At 36.7% G+C, this 16,325-nt stretch overlaps 1 protein-coding gene across 1 annotated transcript in view; it reads left to right on the top strand.

Annotated features, from left to right (window-relative positions):
* The window catches only part of Mmp16 (matrix metallopeptidase 16), a 241,821-nt gene that overhangs the window by 197,184 nt on the left and 28,312 nt on the right, over nucleotides 1-16,325 (top strand). Inside the window, exon 7 of the mRNA XM_032905461.1 lies at nucleotides 13,250-13,388. Within this exon, the coding sequence (XP_032761352.1) occupies nucleotides 13,250-13,388 (139 nt within the window). The remainder of the gene's footprint in view (nucleotides 1-13,249; nucleotides 13,389-16,325) is intronic.

Genomic DNA, 16,325 nt, shown 5'->3' with positions numbered 1-16,325 from the left:
TAGTAGAGACTACTAACATCATAATCATTTAAGCTGACTACACTAGCAGAGGTTCTGTTTTTGGTAACAATTTCCATTTGCTTTATTCCTCATAGGTTTTTTTTTTTATTTTCTTTTCTTTTTTTTGGAGCTGGGGACCGAACCCAGGGCCTTGTGCTTGCTAGGCAAGCGCTCTACCACTGAGCTAAATCCCCAACCCCCATAGTTTTTAAATAATAAAAGAGAGGTGTTTTTATGCAATAAAAGTCTTATTTGTTTCAAATCAATTATTTGGCAACACATTGTAAAAAAATACCTTAAATATTGTGTGAGTGTATATTGTGCAAATGGAGTATGACTGTGTGGTGTGTGTGTGTGTGTGTGTGTGTGTGTGTGTGTGTGCGTGTGTGCGTGTGTGTAGTGTGGTGTGATATGTGTTAGGACAAGTGCCATGATTGTGTATTGAAGTCAGAATTCAGATATCCATCATTTTGATTAGGATAACGTTTATCATCAGCTGAGAGAGTTCTCTCTAGATTGTAATGGTAAACAGAGTACAATTGTAGCCAAATACTATAGGGAAAGATATTAAATAGTATAGCCTCCATGCCTCTGCTGTGTTTTCTGTTCACAGTCACATATTCTCCATTCCTTCCTAAGAGAAAATAATTGTGGTAGAATATGATAAAAGAAAAGACTGTGTCAAGATGCAGCAAAGTAATATTATTTTATTAACAGCATTGAAGCCTTCAATTATGAAAATTGAAGAAATACAGTGAAAATAAAAACAACAGAAAGTGTTACAAAGCAATAACTGATATGCATTTTTAATGTTTTTATATAGCCTTGAATTTAATGTTTTCATATAGTCTTACACTCTTATTTCATCAATGTTTTTTTTAAGGCAGAGTTTGTAGTCATACAAATCAGATTATGATGCATATTATTTTGGCCTCTAAAAAATGACTCTTGCTATGTTAACCAGACAGGTCTCACATTGGTAATCCTCTTGTCTTCTGGAATGCTACAAACACAGGAACATGTCTTTATGTCTGGTGACTGCTTGCTATTGATATTTTTGCATTAAAGATTTTAAAAGAAAACATCCCTTACAATAATGTTTATTGTATCCTGAATGAAGATACTGGAATAAAGAACACATTCTAAAAAGTAAATTAGAAAGAGAAGAAACTTCAATTTGTAACATCTGAATAGACTATTATTTTCTTCTGTTAACTACTTTTAGATACTGAATTCAGACACACATTCATATGGTAACGAGGATTATGTTTTTAAGAGTTAAGATTGAACCATATGATAATATTTAGCTCACTATTTAGCTCACGTAGCTCGTTCAGTATTACCTTGGCTCCTCTTCATATTCATTCACTTGTCATGTTCAGCTTTGATTTTTAAACAGTATTATTCATATTTTCAAAAGTTGTACAAGACTGTAAGGATGAGGACACTACATCTTAAATTAGTGCAAAAAATAATTTTTAATTGTCAAATATGTTTTTTAAGTGAGTGATTCAATGTGATTACTGTTCTTGCATGAAGACGTTAGTTTTGATTTCCCAGTCCCATGTAAAAGCAAAAAGCACAGTGTCTCTACTTGGAGATAAGAGGAGACAGGAAAATATCTAACACCTCATAGATCAGCGAGCTTAGTGTACACAGAAGGGGGAGGGATAGAACTGTATCCCAAACAAGGCAAGGATCTGCAACTAATGTTATTCTGGCATCCAAACTCACTCTGAAATGCACTCTCTCTCTCTCTCTCTCTCTCTCTCTCTCTCTCTCTCTCCCCCCCCATGCATGCGTGCATGCACACACACACACACACACACACACACACACAGAGACAGAGAAAGAGAGACAGAGACAAACAGAGACAGTGACAGACGCAGAGACACAGAGTCAGAGAGAGACAGACAGAGAGAGATTACTAATGATTTTTGAAGACCTGTTGGTAGGTTTAAAAGGAAAATTATGAATCATTAATTCACTTAAGTTGTGCATCAGTAACCTCATTGATTCAGTTTGCTTCCAAAAGTCATGATCTAATTGTAACCTAAAGCTAAAGAAACCTGAGCAAGAGATAGTGAATGGGAAAAGCCACTGTCTGAGTAAAAAATGGCTTTTACATTGTTTTATTTAATTTTGCATACAAAGAATATTCACAAAATTAAAGTAAATTTACATGACTAAAAGAATGATTAAGCCCTGAAGAACACTGGCTGCTCTCGCAGATAAACTGAATTTTTCCCTCCCTCCATATATAAGAAGAAACAGTATAAGAAATTTTTTATTATATTAACACTTCTATGAAAATTATAATCCTCACAAAAATCATACAGGAGTATAATGACAGTTACATCCAAACATTCATCCAGAACTTCAAATATAAAAGTTGTAAATACACATAGTTAGGCACTTGAAATTCAGTATATGATTAGGACAGAGGAGTTTTGCTTCCTATATAAATATGCTACAATACTCATGTCCATTTTAGCAACTGAAACTTAATTTGACTTACTTTTTATTATCTGCATTCCTTGATCTAGCATTCTAGAACACATGTTTTTCATTATTGACCATTTACAACTTATCATTTCATAATTTTCCTTCTTCAGTGCTTGCAGTAGCCTCCTTCCCTCACACACTTTCTAGAGATTTCAAGTTTCACATTTAGACTTAGGCACCTCACTGTGCTATCTCCTGCCTCATTCTTAACCAACATGTGTCTCTACTGATTTTTTATTTTTCCTCTCTTTCCTCCCTTGCTTCAGTCCTTGTTTGCTTAGCTATTTCCTTTGGTTGAGTCTGTCCTTTGCCTGTGCCCTATTAAGTACCTTCCTTCTGTTCCATTTCCAATTTACATGTTATTATTTCTACATTACCTTCTCTTTGCCCTGCTCTAACACACAACACCATCCTGTATTTACTTGAATTCCACCTAGCCTTCATGTCATATCATCCCCTTTTCTGGAAAAGTATGTTCAGCCTCATTCTAACAGTCATTGTTGTTGTTGGCCTCTGTCTGTGTGGTATACATTGTTTGTCAACATTATATTCTCTAATACCTTTAAAATAATGAAACAGTGCTGATGTAAAATCCAGGCCTAAACCTTAGACAAAGAACTGAGACAGTTAGGATTGCTGAGAGTAGGAGAAATAGTCTTCCTCGGGGAAGAGGACACCAAATGTTATCCAATACCAAAAGGTCAGGCCTGGAGATAGATAGATAGATAGATAGATAGATAGATAGATAGATAGATAGATAGATAGATAGATAGATAGATAGATAGATAGATAGAGAGATAGAGATAGATAGATAGATAGATAGATAGATAGATAGATAGATAGATAGATAGATAGATAGATAGATAGATAGATATAGATAGATAGGGCACCGTACAAACTAAGAAGATTGTATTTGTATGTGTTCAGATGTGTTTAGGAACAAACACAGACACAGACAGACAGATGCACATGCATGCACACATACATACACACACACACACACACACACACACACACACACACACACACACAAAGACTTATGTAACAATAATTAAAGAAAAGGAGGCCAAGAAATTGAAAGAAATCAAGGGGGGAGGAGATTCAAGGAAGGCTTTGTAGGAAGGAAATAGAATGGACAAATAATAATTACAACTTCAAATATTGAAAGGTATATTTTAAAAATGTACCTGTTAAAGTTAAGCCAAAACCATCCTCTCTCATCATCCCTGTCTGCTGAACTTTCTCTTAGTCTATAAATATCCTAGCTAAGTAAGTATCTTTTCATGTCCAAATGATCCGTGTCACTATGTATAACTTCTTTGTTCTTAACTTCACTCATTTTTATTCTTTACATTACTAGTTTCTCAGAATGATTTTCAAAAGTCCAAAGCATACAGATGTGCTCTAAAGGCTGAACCACGATGATGGCCATGAGTGTGAGGCAGCCTGGGCCACTATTATACAATGAATACCTGGGTAGCCTAGTTGTTACACAGTGAGTTCTGGTCTCTCTGTCCCTCCTTTAACATCCAAAGCTCCACTACAGAATAGCATGATTAGGAAGCTCATTTTCTTAACTGAATGTTACACAAGATGCCCTATGTTCCCCTACATATTTGTTTCCCTGATAGTCATGAAGCAAGATCTCGGGACTTTCCATTTTCTAGCATTGAGGTCATCTGATTTCCCTCAGGCATCTTGGTAGAAAGGGTTTTGCCATCACTCTGTTGAGGATTCACTTGGAGTGTAAGACAGGGCAATTACCTTTTGAACTCTGTTTTTGAGTAAACAAAGCAGAGTGGAACAGTGGGAGCAGAAGGAATGTTCTCAAGAGCATATTAGCATAAAGCAATTAGGCAATGGTAATGAGAGTTACTCTGTGCTGTTGTGGCAACAACTGCCAGTGACCACTGAAACAACCTCACTTAGGAATCTTTGCCTTGTTCTTCTTGGGAATTCTCTGCCCCAGCTGCCCTTGTCCCTTAGGAACAAATTTCTAATTCAACATAGGCATTTAACACATCACTTGTTAACCAGTAACTTTGTGTTTCTTTCACTGAAAATGTAAAATATTTACCTGAGTCATTCCTGCTTGGTCACCTCCTAATAGATTCTCACCCCTTTGCCTCTGAAGTAACTCAGTTAAGTGGAGACTTGACTTTATTTCTGTAAGATACATTGTTCTAAAAGCTCACATTTGCTCTCCTTGGGACTTCCTTTCTCACATTGCAACTTCCAGCCCAGTGTATTTCTTCTTATGTTATGGTAAGGTCTGTAGGGAATGAATATGGCGGGTTCATGACAAACATGACAATAAACTCTCTAGTGTAGTCTTCAACCTTTGATGCTTCCACGGCAATATCATGAGTCTTTTCACACACTCCCAAACCCACAGCATAACCAGGTTTTGGCACATTGCCCAGGACGCCAGGAGCCAGAAGATACTGATGACAATAAGTAGGAGTGCCGACTCAAAGGCAATGTGCGTCTGTAAGAAATAGAAGAAAGAAGAGCACACCTCCCAATTGGTAATGTCCATACAGTGAGTTATGCTTGCACATGAGAGAAAATAAGCGCCATCAAGAGTTTCCGTTTCCATAGAGTGTGGAACAACCAATCCCTGTAAAGTGGAAGCCATAAAGGAAGTCTCTTGGTTTATTTTTGACTTTTCTGTCTTTGAATGCACACAGGCTGAGAGTTTGTAGTATTTTAGTAGACAAGTGAAGTTATACCAAACCTGAACAAGGAATAGAAATTTAGAGAGCAAAAGTCTGATGAAAAGATGGGCGTATACTCAAAAAATGCTCCAACATACAGCAAAGACACATGTTCCACTATGTTCATAGCAGCCTTATTTATAATAGCCAGAAGCTGGAAAGAACCCAGATGCCCATAAACAGAGGAATGGATACAGAAAATGTGGTACATCTACACAATGGAGTACTACTCAGCTATCAAAAAAATGATTCTTTGAAATTCATAGGCAAATGGATGGAACTAGAAAATATCATCCTGATATTGGTAACCCAATCAAAAAAAAAAAAAAAAAAGACATGGTATGCACTCACTGTTAAGTAGATATTAGCCCAAGAGCTCGAATTACCCAAGATACGATCCACAGACCACATGAAGCTCAAGAAGAATGACAACCAAAGTATGGATGCTTCAGTCCTAATTAAAATGGGGGAGCAAAAATATTCATAGGAGGAGATATGGAGACAAAGTTTGGAGGAGAGACTAAAGAAATGGCCATTCAGAGCCTGCCCCACCTGGTGATCCAGGCCATATACAGACAGCTATCAAACCCAGACAATATTTCTGATGCCAAGAATTTCATGCTGACAGGAGACTGATATAGCTGTCTCTTGAGAGGCTCAGCCACAGCATGACAAATACAGAGGTGAATGCTCACATCCAACCTTTGAACTGAGAATGGTGTCCCCATTGGAGAAGTTAGGAAAAGGATTGAAGTTGAAGGTGTTTTGAACCCCATAAGAACAACAATACCAACAAACCACAACTCCCAGGGACTAAACCACCATCCAAAGAGTTCACATGGACAGACCTATGGCTCCAGCTGCATATGTAGCAGAGGATGGCCTTGTTGGGCACCAAAGGGAGGAGAAGCCCTTGGTCCTGCCAAGGTTGGACTCCCAGTGTATAGGAATGTCAGGGCAGGGAGTCGAGAAGGAGTCTGTTTGGGTGGGGGAAAAGAAATAACATTTGAAATGTAATAAAAAATTCCAGTAAAAATAAACAAACAAAAAACTAATCACAAATACTGGACTTAACTGATGTTATATACAAAATTTACCTATCATATATTTACAGAATATTTCACCCAAACACAAAAGAATATACCTTCTGCTCAGCACCTAATGGAACTTTATTTAAGGGAAACTTTGAATTGGTGCCAAAAGTTTAATTCACACAGTAACTTAAGGCAGGATAATAACCTTCACATTAAAAACCAGCCTGATCTATACACCAAATTCAAAACTAACCAGGACTATAAAGAATGCCTCAAAAGCTCTAGATCAAACCCATTGTGTTGCATATCTTGAAGAATAAATACAGCTATGCTGAACAATTTTTATGTTAAACGAAAATTTTCTCAGGTAAAAAATAAAAGAAAGATAATAATGTTTCAACGAAAGCTGTTTTGTAGCACATTATATTCAGTGATATGTAGCTCCCATTTTTATAGAGGCAACTACAATACATTGTGTGATCATCTTTGGTCTGTCACATTGAATTGACAATTTAAAGAGGATTTTTCATTATCTTCAAATCCAATGAACTGAATGGGATGCTGCATGGCTTTCAGCACCACCTAATTCTAGATATCTGAACTGGAATTCCACCACCCTGCCAATATTTCTGCTATTCCAATCCTACAAGTGGACAATATTAAATATTAATGCTACTGTGTTGTGTGATGTGTGTGGAGTTTGATGGTACAAATCCCCCAAATGAAATATATTGAATGATGCATCGTTTTATTGAATCCCTTCTCTTATATCTATTACTATGCACATTCTAAACAAACATATATTCAAGAACCTTGGTTAAAGGCAGCAGGACCAATTAGGGAGAAGAGGCAGCAGTCTGTCTCCTTCTTCCTCTTCAGGTCATTCAATGTTGAAGAGAATTAAGCAACATTTTGTTATTGGCCATTAATTTATGTGGAAATCAGATAAATATGTGTTCATGTTACTGCATCCATCACTAAATAATGTATCAATGTTTATCAACATTTAAGCCTTAAAAATAGTATGCCTTATATGATGATTTAATTAATACTACTACTAAGAGAATGACCCACATCAACTACATCATTTAATCTTCTGTTTTTTTTTCAAAATAAATTACACTAAAACTAAAGGAGTTTTAGAATGACTTCCAAAGTGCACAAGCTACTATATCAATTTGGAACAATAGTAAGCAAACTATTCTGAAATGTTAGCTCCTTTACTTACAAACACCTACATTCATTTTTTTTACTTACAAATTTGCCTTTCTAAATTCAAATGTCAACTGTAAAAGATATTTCTAAAATGATTAAGTTCTAAAAGGTTTGGGGAAGCAACTTCGTAATATGTTATTTCCTTCTGCTACTACAGTGGGCCTATGTTTTGATCACTTTTCAAAAAATGTGGACACTGCAAAGTGTTTGTCCAATACAGACGGGCCACTGCATTCTTATTCCCAGCATTCCCTCTGGTAGATCTTTCATCAATGAGCTGTGAAATTCTTAATAGCAAAATCATTGCACACATTCATGACTGTCTTAGAAGGAAGCCTATCCTCCTGATGGTTGCCTTAAACAGTCTGAACCCTAGTGTTCAGATACAGGAAAAAAAATACTTATGTCAGCTATGTCAGCTACTGAAGCAAGGTACTACCAGCTTCCCAGAAACACATTACTCTTGCAAGTCACATCTAATTATGCTTCCCTTAAAGTTTAGTTTTTCTTCGTCAAGTTATCTTCATAATTTTTCTTTCCCAAACTTGAAGAGTAATATATCTAATAAATATGCATGGATTGCACCTCTTTCTTGAAATACATTAAAGCCTTGATAACATCTCTCCTAAATCTAACCTAATCACTACAGTTTCATAATAAATCTAGTGATGCTACTTGTATGATATCACCATGTTTGATTATTTGTTCTAGCATACAATTATTATATTCAAACAGAGAACCTATTAATTTAAAAATATAGTATTAAATATATTTGTCTTAGACACATACAGGGGCTCTTCATAAGTGTGAGGCCAGCGTGGTCTATATACTGAATTCTAAATACCTATGGTTACATATTGAGACACTATCAAAAGTTCCTCCCACAATTGAAATGTATTCTTTGGGTGTGTATTTTAAACAAAGATGTTGGCCGTGGCATTATTTATCACAGCTCATTTCAACATCAAGTTAATGGAGGTTCGATGAACTTCTGTTGACTCATTAGAATTGTTACATATCCATTGTATGTCTGCCCATGGCCTGTGTATTGCCTGTGGGTTTCAGGATTTTATAATCAATACTTGTTTTTTAGATGGGTTTATGAACATTTCCCAAAAATACAATGAACCTAAACACCAAAGAATCTACACTTCCCCAGTTAGTGTCTGTTTTTCTCATATGTATTTGGTATGTAAATGCAGCATATATAATAACTTCTACAATCTGTGTGTGTTTGTGTGTACATGAAATTCTGTGTAACTGGATTCATACTCATGGAAAAAAATTTATCACCCTTCATATGATAGCACATTTCCATATCACAGGTTACATTCAAAAGGAGATCCTAAAAAGAGAATTTTATTGCATGACTTTATATTGTATCATATTGCCCTGTATTGAGGTACTGTAATTGGTAGACAAAGGAATTGGAAAAGAAACAATACATATATAATGTTAAAATATGTTGCTATTTACAAATGGCATGCCATATTGTTCTCCAATCAGGAAGATGTGACAGATGCTATTTCTACAAAGCATAATATTAAAGCTTATCTGATAAAAATGGTTTTATTATAGAAGAGTTTCTATTTCCACTTCACAGGTTGAAAGCCACTTTGCATCTTCCTATGTTCACAAACTTAATTTTCTTTCTTTCTTTCCTTCTTTCTTTCTTTCTCCCTTTCTTTCTTTGTCTCTTTCTTTCTTCTCTTATTTCATTCAGTCAGTCATAATTTACTTCTTTCTTCAGTTTATCTTTTATTCCCTCTTTTGCATAATATTCACGAATCTTATATTTTGGTTTTTTTCTTGGTTTTTTTCTGACTTTTTTTAGATTTTATTTCTCAAATAGATTCTGCTATATAATTAATCCATTATGATCTAGTTGTAAATAACTATCCCTTTATCTTAAACTTTTATTTTGCCAAAGATATTTTCTGTTCTTGAAAAATTCTTTTAATAACCATATTACATGAAAACAAAACTATATTTTCAATTGTTAGCTTCATTTTGTGTATGTGTGTGTATAAAACAGTATTTTTAAATTATTTTGTGTCCCCAAATTTTTAAATTTACATGGTTGGTCCATTTTACTTCTATTGTTTAGAGGATTGATTGCAGAATTTATAATAAAGGCTTAAATTTGCCCATTTTGGAAGTAGTTGTAATTTTGTCACCTATTAAGCATCCAATTTCAGAGTCTTCGTAACTTAAGCCCCTGAGAATAACAGAAATCTGTATTTACAAATATATTTTTCTAGTATTTTTAAAGGTAATGAGTCCTTTTGTTTACAATGCCATGATAGTAGGTCAGCTTGGCCGACAAATTAAATAGATCCTTTGGTTTCAAAAATCACACATGCATAGTTATAGATGCAATGGTGATTTAAAAGAGAGAGAGAGAGAGAGAAAGGGAGGAGAGAGAGGAGAGAGAGAGAGAGAGAGAGAGAGAGAGAGAGAGAGAGGTTTCCGTTAAATATACATGGGCCTCTTTCATAATTTTAGGTTGTGTATAACTTTTTCTACCACATAGAAATATTTGTTCATTCCAAAAAGTACCAATGGCAGGTTAAAAGCAAACAAAAATGATTATTTGACCTAATTCTACCATGGTGAACTAATTACAGGAGGGTAGGCACTTCAATACAGTACCACATAAGTGTGAGTGAAAACTTCTTACAAAAGTTACTACCCAGAGCTCCCTCCCTCACAGTTTGCAGGCAGCTCTGCTGAAGATTTTCCTCTTCCCCAGAAAGTGTTTCCTAATAATAATCTTGAACGAGGGGCAGAACTCCTTCCAACTGAGAGCCTCCCTTTTCTCATCATGAGTAAAAGTTTTGATTTGTAGGGAATATTAATAACTTGAACCATAAATATGAGAGTCAGCATGTCCCCATGCCTATGACATTCCTCTGTAGTTAGTATAGTAATCACATTGTGATTTAAATATTAGATGGTAATTAAATCAAAGACTAGAGTCTTGACAAAGATGACAAGGTTATTAAGAAACAGGACAAGAGTACGATGTGAATTCAGAGACAGTAATGATATTACTGTTTTTTCTAAATATTTGCATTTGCAGAGAGTACAGTCCATAATAGCTAGATAAAATACAAAATGCAGTGGGACAGGTATCATATTTCCGTCTTACATGACATGAAGAAGTTCTAGGAGGTCTGTATTTGAATACCTGAGTAAATCCTAGGAAGCACAATGGGCCATTCTGTTGGTTTTATTTGGTTTGGTTTGTTTTATTAATCATTTTATTGATTTACATTTCAAATATCCTCCTACCTGGTCTTGTCTCCACAAACCCTCACCCCTTCCCCCTCCACTTTGCCTCTAAGAGGGTGTCCTCCCACATACTCACTGACTCCTGCCTCACCCATTTAGCATCCCCATTTACTGGGGAAACAAGTCTCCAAAGGTCTAAGTTCCTCCACTCCCGTTGATGCCAGATAAGGCAGTCCACTGCTACATATGTAACAGGACCCATGCACCTACTCACGCATACTCTTTGGTTGGTGGCTTAGTTCTTGGGAGCTCTGAAGTATCTGGTTGGTTGATACTGTTCTTCCTATGGGATTGCAATTACCCCCAGCTTCTTCAGTTCTTTCCCCAATTCTTCCATTGGGGTCCCAGGGCATAGTTCAATATTTGGCTGTGAGTGTCTGTCTTATTCAGGTGCTGGTGGAGCCTCTCAGAGGACAGCTATACCAGGCTCCTGTCTGCTAGCATTTCTTGGCATCAGCAATAATGTCAGGGTTTGGTGTCTGTAGATGGGATGGAGCACAAGGTGGGGCAATCTCTGGATGGCCTTTCCTTCAGTCTCTGCCTCACTTTTTTCCTGTCCCTGCATTTTCTTTAGACATGAACAACTCTGGGCTAAAGATTTTATCATAGGTGAGTGGCCCAATCCCTCACCTAAGGGCCATGTCTATCTATTAGAGGGAGTTTCTTCAGGTTCTATCTCCCCTGCTGTTGCAAATTTTATCTAGTGTCATCCCCATTGGGTCCTGGGAGCCTCTCACTTCCCTGGCATCTGGAACTTTCTAGTGGTTACCCACCCACCCATTCCACAGTATATGCCCCCACTGGTACATATATCTACTCTTTCTCCTAGCCCTCTGGACTTCTCTCTGGTCTTTTCCATACCTAATCCTGCTTCCCATTTTCCCTCCCCTTTCCCTCTCTCATCCAGGTTATCCCTCCCTCTGCCTCCAGTGATTGTTTTATTCCAATTCTAAGTGGGATTGAAGCATTTACATATTGGCCTTCCTTCTTGGGTCTGGGTTACCTCACGATGACATTTTCAACTTTCATTCATTTATCTACAGGATTTGTAAAGTCATCATTTTTAATAGCTGTGTAGTATTCCATTGTGTAAATGTACTACATTTCCCATATCCATTCTTCTGCTGGGGAACATCTGGGTTGTTCCAACTTCTATCTATTACAAATAAGGCAGCTATTAACATAGTAGAGTGGGTGTCCATGGCACATCTTTTGGGTGTATGCCCAGTACTGCTATAGCTGGGTTTTCAGGTAGAACTATTTCCAACCTTCTGACGAACCTCCAGATTGCTTTCCAAAGTGGTTGTACCAGCTTGTAATCCCATCAACAAAAGGGGAATGTTCCTTTTTCTCCAAATCCTCACCAGCATCTGCTACTGCCTATGTTTTTGATATTAGCCATTCTGATTGACATAAGGCAGAATCTTGGGATAGCTTTGACTTGCATTTCCCTGATGACTAAGGATGTTGAACTTTTCTTTAGGTGCTTCTCAGCCATTTGAGGTTTCTCAGTTGAGAATTCTTTGTTTAGCTCTGTACCTCATTTTAATAGGCTTATTTGGTTTTCTGTATATATTGGATATTAGCCCTCTGTCAGGTATAGGGTTGGTAAAGTTCATTTCCTAATCTGTAGGCTGCTGTTTTATACTATTGACAGTATCCTTTGCCTTGAAGAAGAATTTTCAGTTTCACGAGGTCCCATTTTTCAGTTGCTGATCTTAGAGCCTGAGCCATTGGTGTTCTGTTCAGAAAATTTTTTATAGATTTCTGTTACATTTAGCTTTTTTCTGTCTAGTAGTACAGACTTATGTCAAAATACATACATGTTCATTCTAACTGATAGCTAATTAGTTTCATAAACTGTTATAATGAGCCAAACCATGTTATTCACTTGACTAAGAATAGATATGTACCCTGTTCTAAAGCTGAAGGGAGTAAAGTATATTGCAAATTCAGTTAAATGTGCAGTGGTGATTATTTTCAAAATGAATTTGCTTGTGTGAGTACTTACCAATACCAGGCATATTTGATGATCTCTCATTACACTGACAATGGGTATAATATGGGCATTTGGAGAAATATGACACTTCTGTTTATTCCTCAGCATCTGGAGCAAGAAGATACTGTGAGTGTACAAAACTACCCCAGTGCATAACAGGTACACATGTCATTGTTGTGATCACAGATCCCCCTTCCCAGCACTAGGCAGGACATCGTGCTTCTGATTTTCCATCTTGAAAATCCTAAGAGAATGATAAATTATAGCCTAGAGTATTTTGACACTATTTTTATTTACACACTTTGGTTTGCAGGTTGAAGGTTTTTCTTGCTAGTTTATTATGAAGTATTAGTGCTCTCTCAGGTTATGTTGGTGGAGGAGTAGAAGAATATTTGATTAGCTTTAAAGCTGCGCAATGCATGATGGCGCTGCCAGTGCTGCTGAGGCCTGGAGGATGCTGAGCAATGCTTCTGCTTGCTTTGCAGGACCAGTGGTTTTGGCGAGTGAGAAACAACAGGGTGATGGATGGATACCCCATGCAAATTACTTACTTCTGGCGGGGCCTTCCTCCCAGTATTGATGCAGTTTATGAAAACAGTGACGGAAATTTTGTCTTCTTTAAAGGTAAGCATGTTTTCTCAGGACGGTTCTGTTGTATATTTATCATTCTGTTCAAGACCCTAAAAAGTACAGGGAAGTCAAATGCTAGGTACAATGTTTAGTTTTGTAATTTACACTTTCATTTGCAGTATTCTTATGTGTAAGCCAAAATTTGGTGACATCCTGCTCTATGGAAATTAAGTTTGAGATTAGGTATAACACAAAATAAAAGCAATAGGCAAATTAGGATCAATATATGCTTTCCACTAAGCTGCTTAGCCTGCTAGGTAGAGGCATAAGAATGGCTAGAACCTACTAGTTTGAGACTTGTATAGCCTGAGAATCATAGCAAGACCTTTGTAAGGAAGCAAAGGAGGAAGAAAGGATGACAGGAATGAAGAAAGGAAATGTGGGATGGAGGAGGGCAATAGAAAGAAGGAAAGAAAGCAAGAAAGCGAGGGAGGAAAGAAAGAAGAAAAGAAAATAGGACAGAAAGAGAGGAGGAATAAAGGGTGGAAAGGAAGAAAAAAGGAAGGAAAAACAGTAGAAAGAATGAAATAAATAAGTTTTCTCATCAGTGTTGGTTAGTTTCTGTATTATTTCAAGGTGTTTACTCATGTTTGTGGTGAAATTTGTCTTCAAACCATTTAAGCTTTATTGTGTTTATCAGTTTACGTAAATAACTTCTAACAAACTAAGATGTTAACTCTAATTTTTTAGAGAAGGCCGTAATTAGGAAATTCATCCAATGATCAGCATTACGGCATTGACCTAGTTATTAATTATTTATCAGAGATGTGTTTGTCTTATGAGTGTTTACCAGTACCTGATTTACAAAGGAAATGGCCTTTCAAAGTCAGTTGTCCCTCTGACCTCAAAACATGAACATTGGTAACTTTAAGTGAGGTTAGGAGGCACAGAGATAAGGCAGACTGTGGTGGAGAATTGAGGGAATTGTGAGGACTCATCTGAACTAGAGTTGGAATATTATTTATGTGTGAACCATGGGTCTTTGAAGTCTGAAAGTAAACTAAACAAAGGATAAAGTTTGAAAGAAAGTGAGAATCTTGAGAGAAAAACGATTACATATTCTCAGGATTGAATTAGACTTTCTTGTTATGGATGAGTGTAGTGCAAACAACGTAACGGCAATATGTTTGTTTCATCATATATAAAATGAGTGCATGCTTCAGTTTCTTTTCTTTTGTGGATCATCTCTTCTTGCAAATAAAAATAGTAATGTGTCAACTCTACAGCCACGGAGGCTCTGTGATTATGTTATCTTTATAAACGACCATTAACCACAGGAACTAGGCAACATTCCTTGTCTCAGTTTACTTTATTCTGATTCATACTATTCCCAATCTCTGGATAACTTGCACTACTAAAGTGTTACCATGTATAAAGTCCTTGGCACTTCAGTGAAGTCTAGCTATAGCTGCAGGCTGTATGATTATTATGGATATTATTGCCTTCCTGCTATTTTGTATTAGTTATCACTGGAATATACCTGTATTATACCACTGTGAACTAAGTAGAAATACCACTGTTACCAGACAAATCAGGGTTGCTAATTGGCTTCAATTCTTGTTAATAAAATAACTTAGAAAGAGACTACGAAGGAACTTAAGCATATTTTATTAGACCTTCAGAGACAAGCACAGCAGTGGAGGACAGCAAGTAGCCACATGTCAGGGAAACGGGCACAGTATAGAATGCTTAGGATAGTTTTAGACAAAATTATTAAGAAAGTCTAGAGTGTTGGAGAAAACATATCCAAAAGAAAGGGAGATGTTTGTAAAGGGAAAGAGAGATATTTGTGTGTAACTCAGAAAAAACAGGGAATTTATCAAAGCAGACAAGCACAGTTTTGTCTGAAATATCTGCAAGGGTGTGTCAGGCGGTGTTCCCACAGCACACTTCCTCATAGCTCTCCCTCCAGGTTTGTCCTTTTCCAAGCCTATGAAGTCGCAAAGTTAATAGTGTTCATTTAGTGTTATCATAGCTGGGGTTGAAAGCCTCAGGGGCCTTGAAGACCAGAGAAACAGTACCTGAAGGTTGACTAATGGAGGCCTAGTACCTCGAAAGAAATTGTTTCCTCTTGCAGTTTACTTTGGCTTTGTCTACCCTTGGCCGTCTCCAGGCTGTTTCATGATGCATTCCTTCATTTTCACAGGGATGGATTCACCCTTTTTCTCTAGGTTATCGACCACTTGTACAGTCAGCTCACCCCCAGAATATTCTTCCCGCCACTGTATTTAAATATACCTTTTGTATAACATGTTGCACTTGCAACGAATTTTAAATTACTTAGAAACCCTAAAACTTTCTAATGTAAAATTCACCAGGGTGGGTTTTGTTTATATTTTGCTATCACCCCTGTGTTTTCACTTCAGAAAACAGTACAGGTTGAATAGTCACAGTGTAATAGACATTTTCATAAAATAACGCTTTTAGGTGCTAATTAGATGTCAGTAGGAATTCAAGGATGGGTGGCATCACAGAAGCTGGCAGTACCTTCTGCTTCCAGCTAGATATTTATACTCAAGAATTAAGCCAGCAATTTACCTGGTGAGTATGGGTAGGAGGAAAAATTACCCCAAAATAATCACAGTCCTGGTCCTGTCAAATATTCAAGGTAAGACCTGAACTACTCAAATTATTACCGTGAAATCAGTCTGAATCAAAATTCATGAATATTCCCCAGTACAAAAATATGAAATATAGTAAGACACAGTATTCACATACTGTTTATCAAATGCTTGAAGACTATATATGGTGTAAAGGGCAAGAATTACACATAAGAAGCATCCATTTAGGAAAACGAACATGCAAACATAAAACCACTTTTAAGAGACTAGTTTATGCTGAGGTGGAATAAGATGCAATCAACCAAAAATTTCTCAGACCCGAAAGTGAATATGTGATTGCATGATTGTAGAAACAGCCATTGTGTTTATA

Source organism: Rattus rattus, chromosome 1, assembly GCF_011064425.1.
Source record: "Rattus rattus isolate New Zealand chromosome 1, Rrattus_CSIRO_v1, whole genome shotgun sequence".
NCBI classification, from domain to species: Eukaryota; Metazoa; Chordata; class Mammalia; order Rodentia; family Muridae; genus Rattus; species Rattus rattus.
Note: the sequence above shows the minus strand (reverse complement) of the source record. Positions and strands in the feature narration are given on the sequence as shown.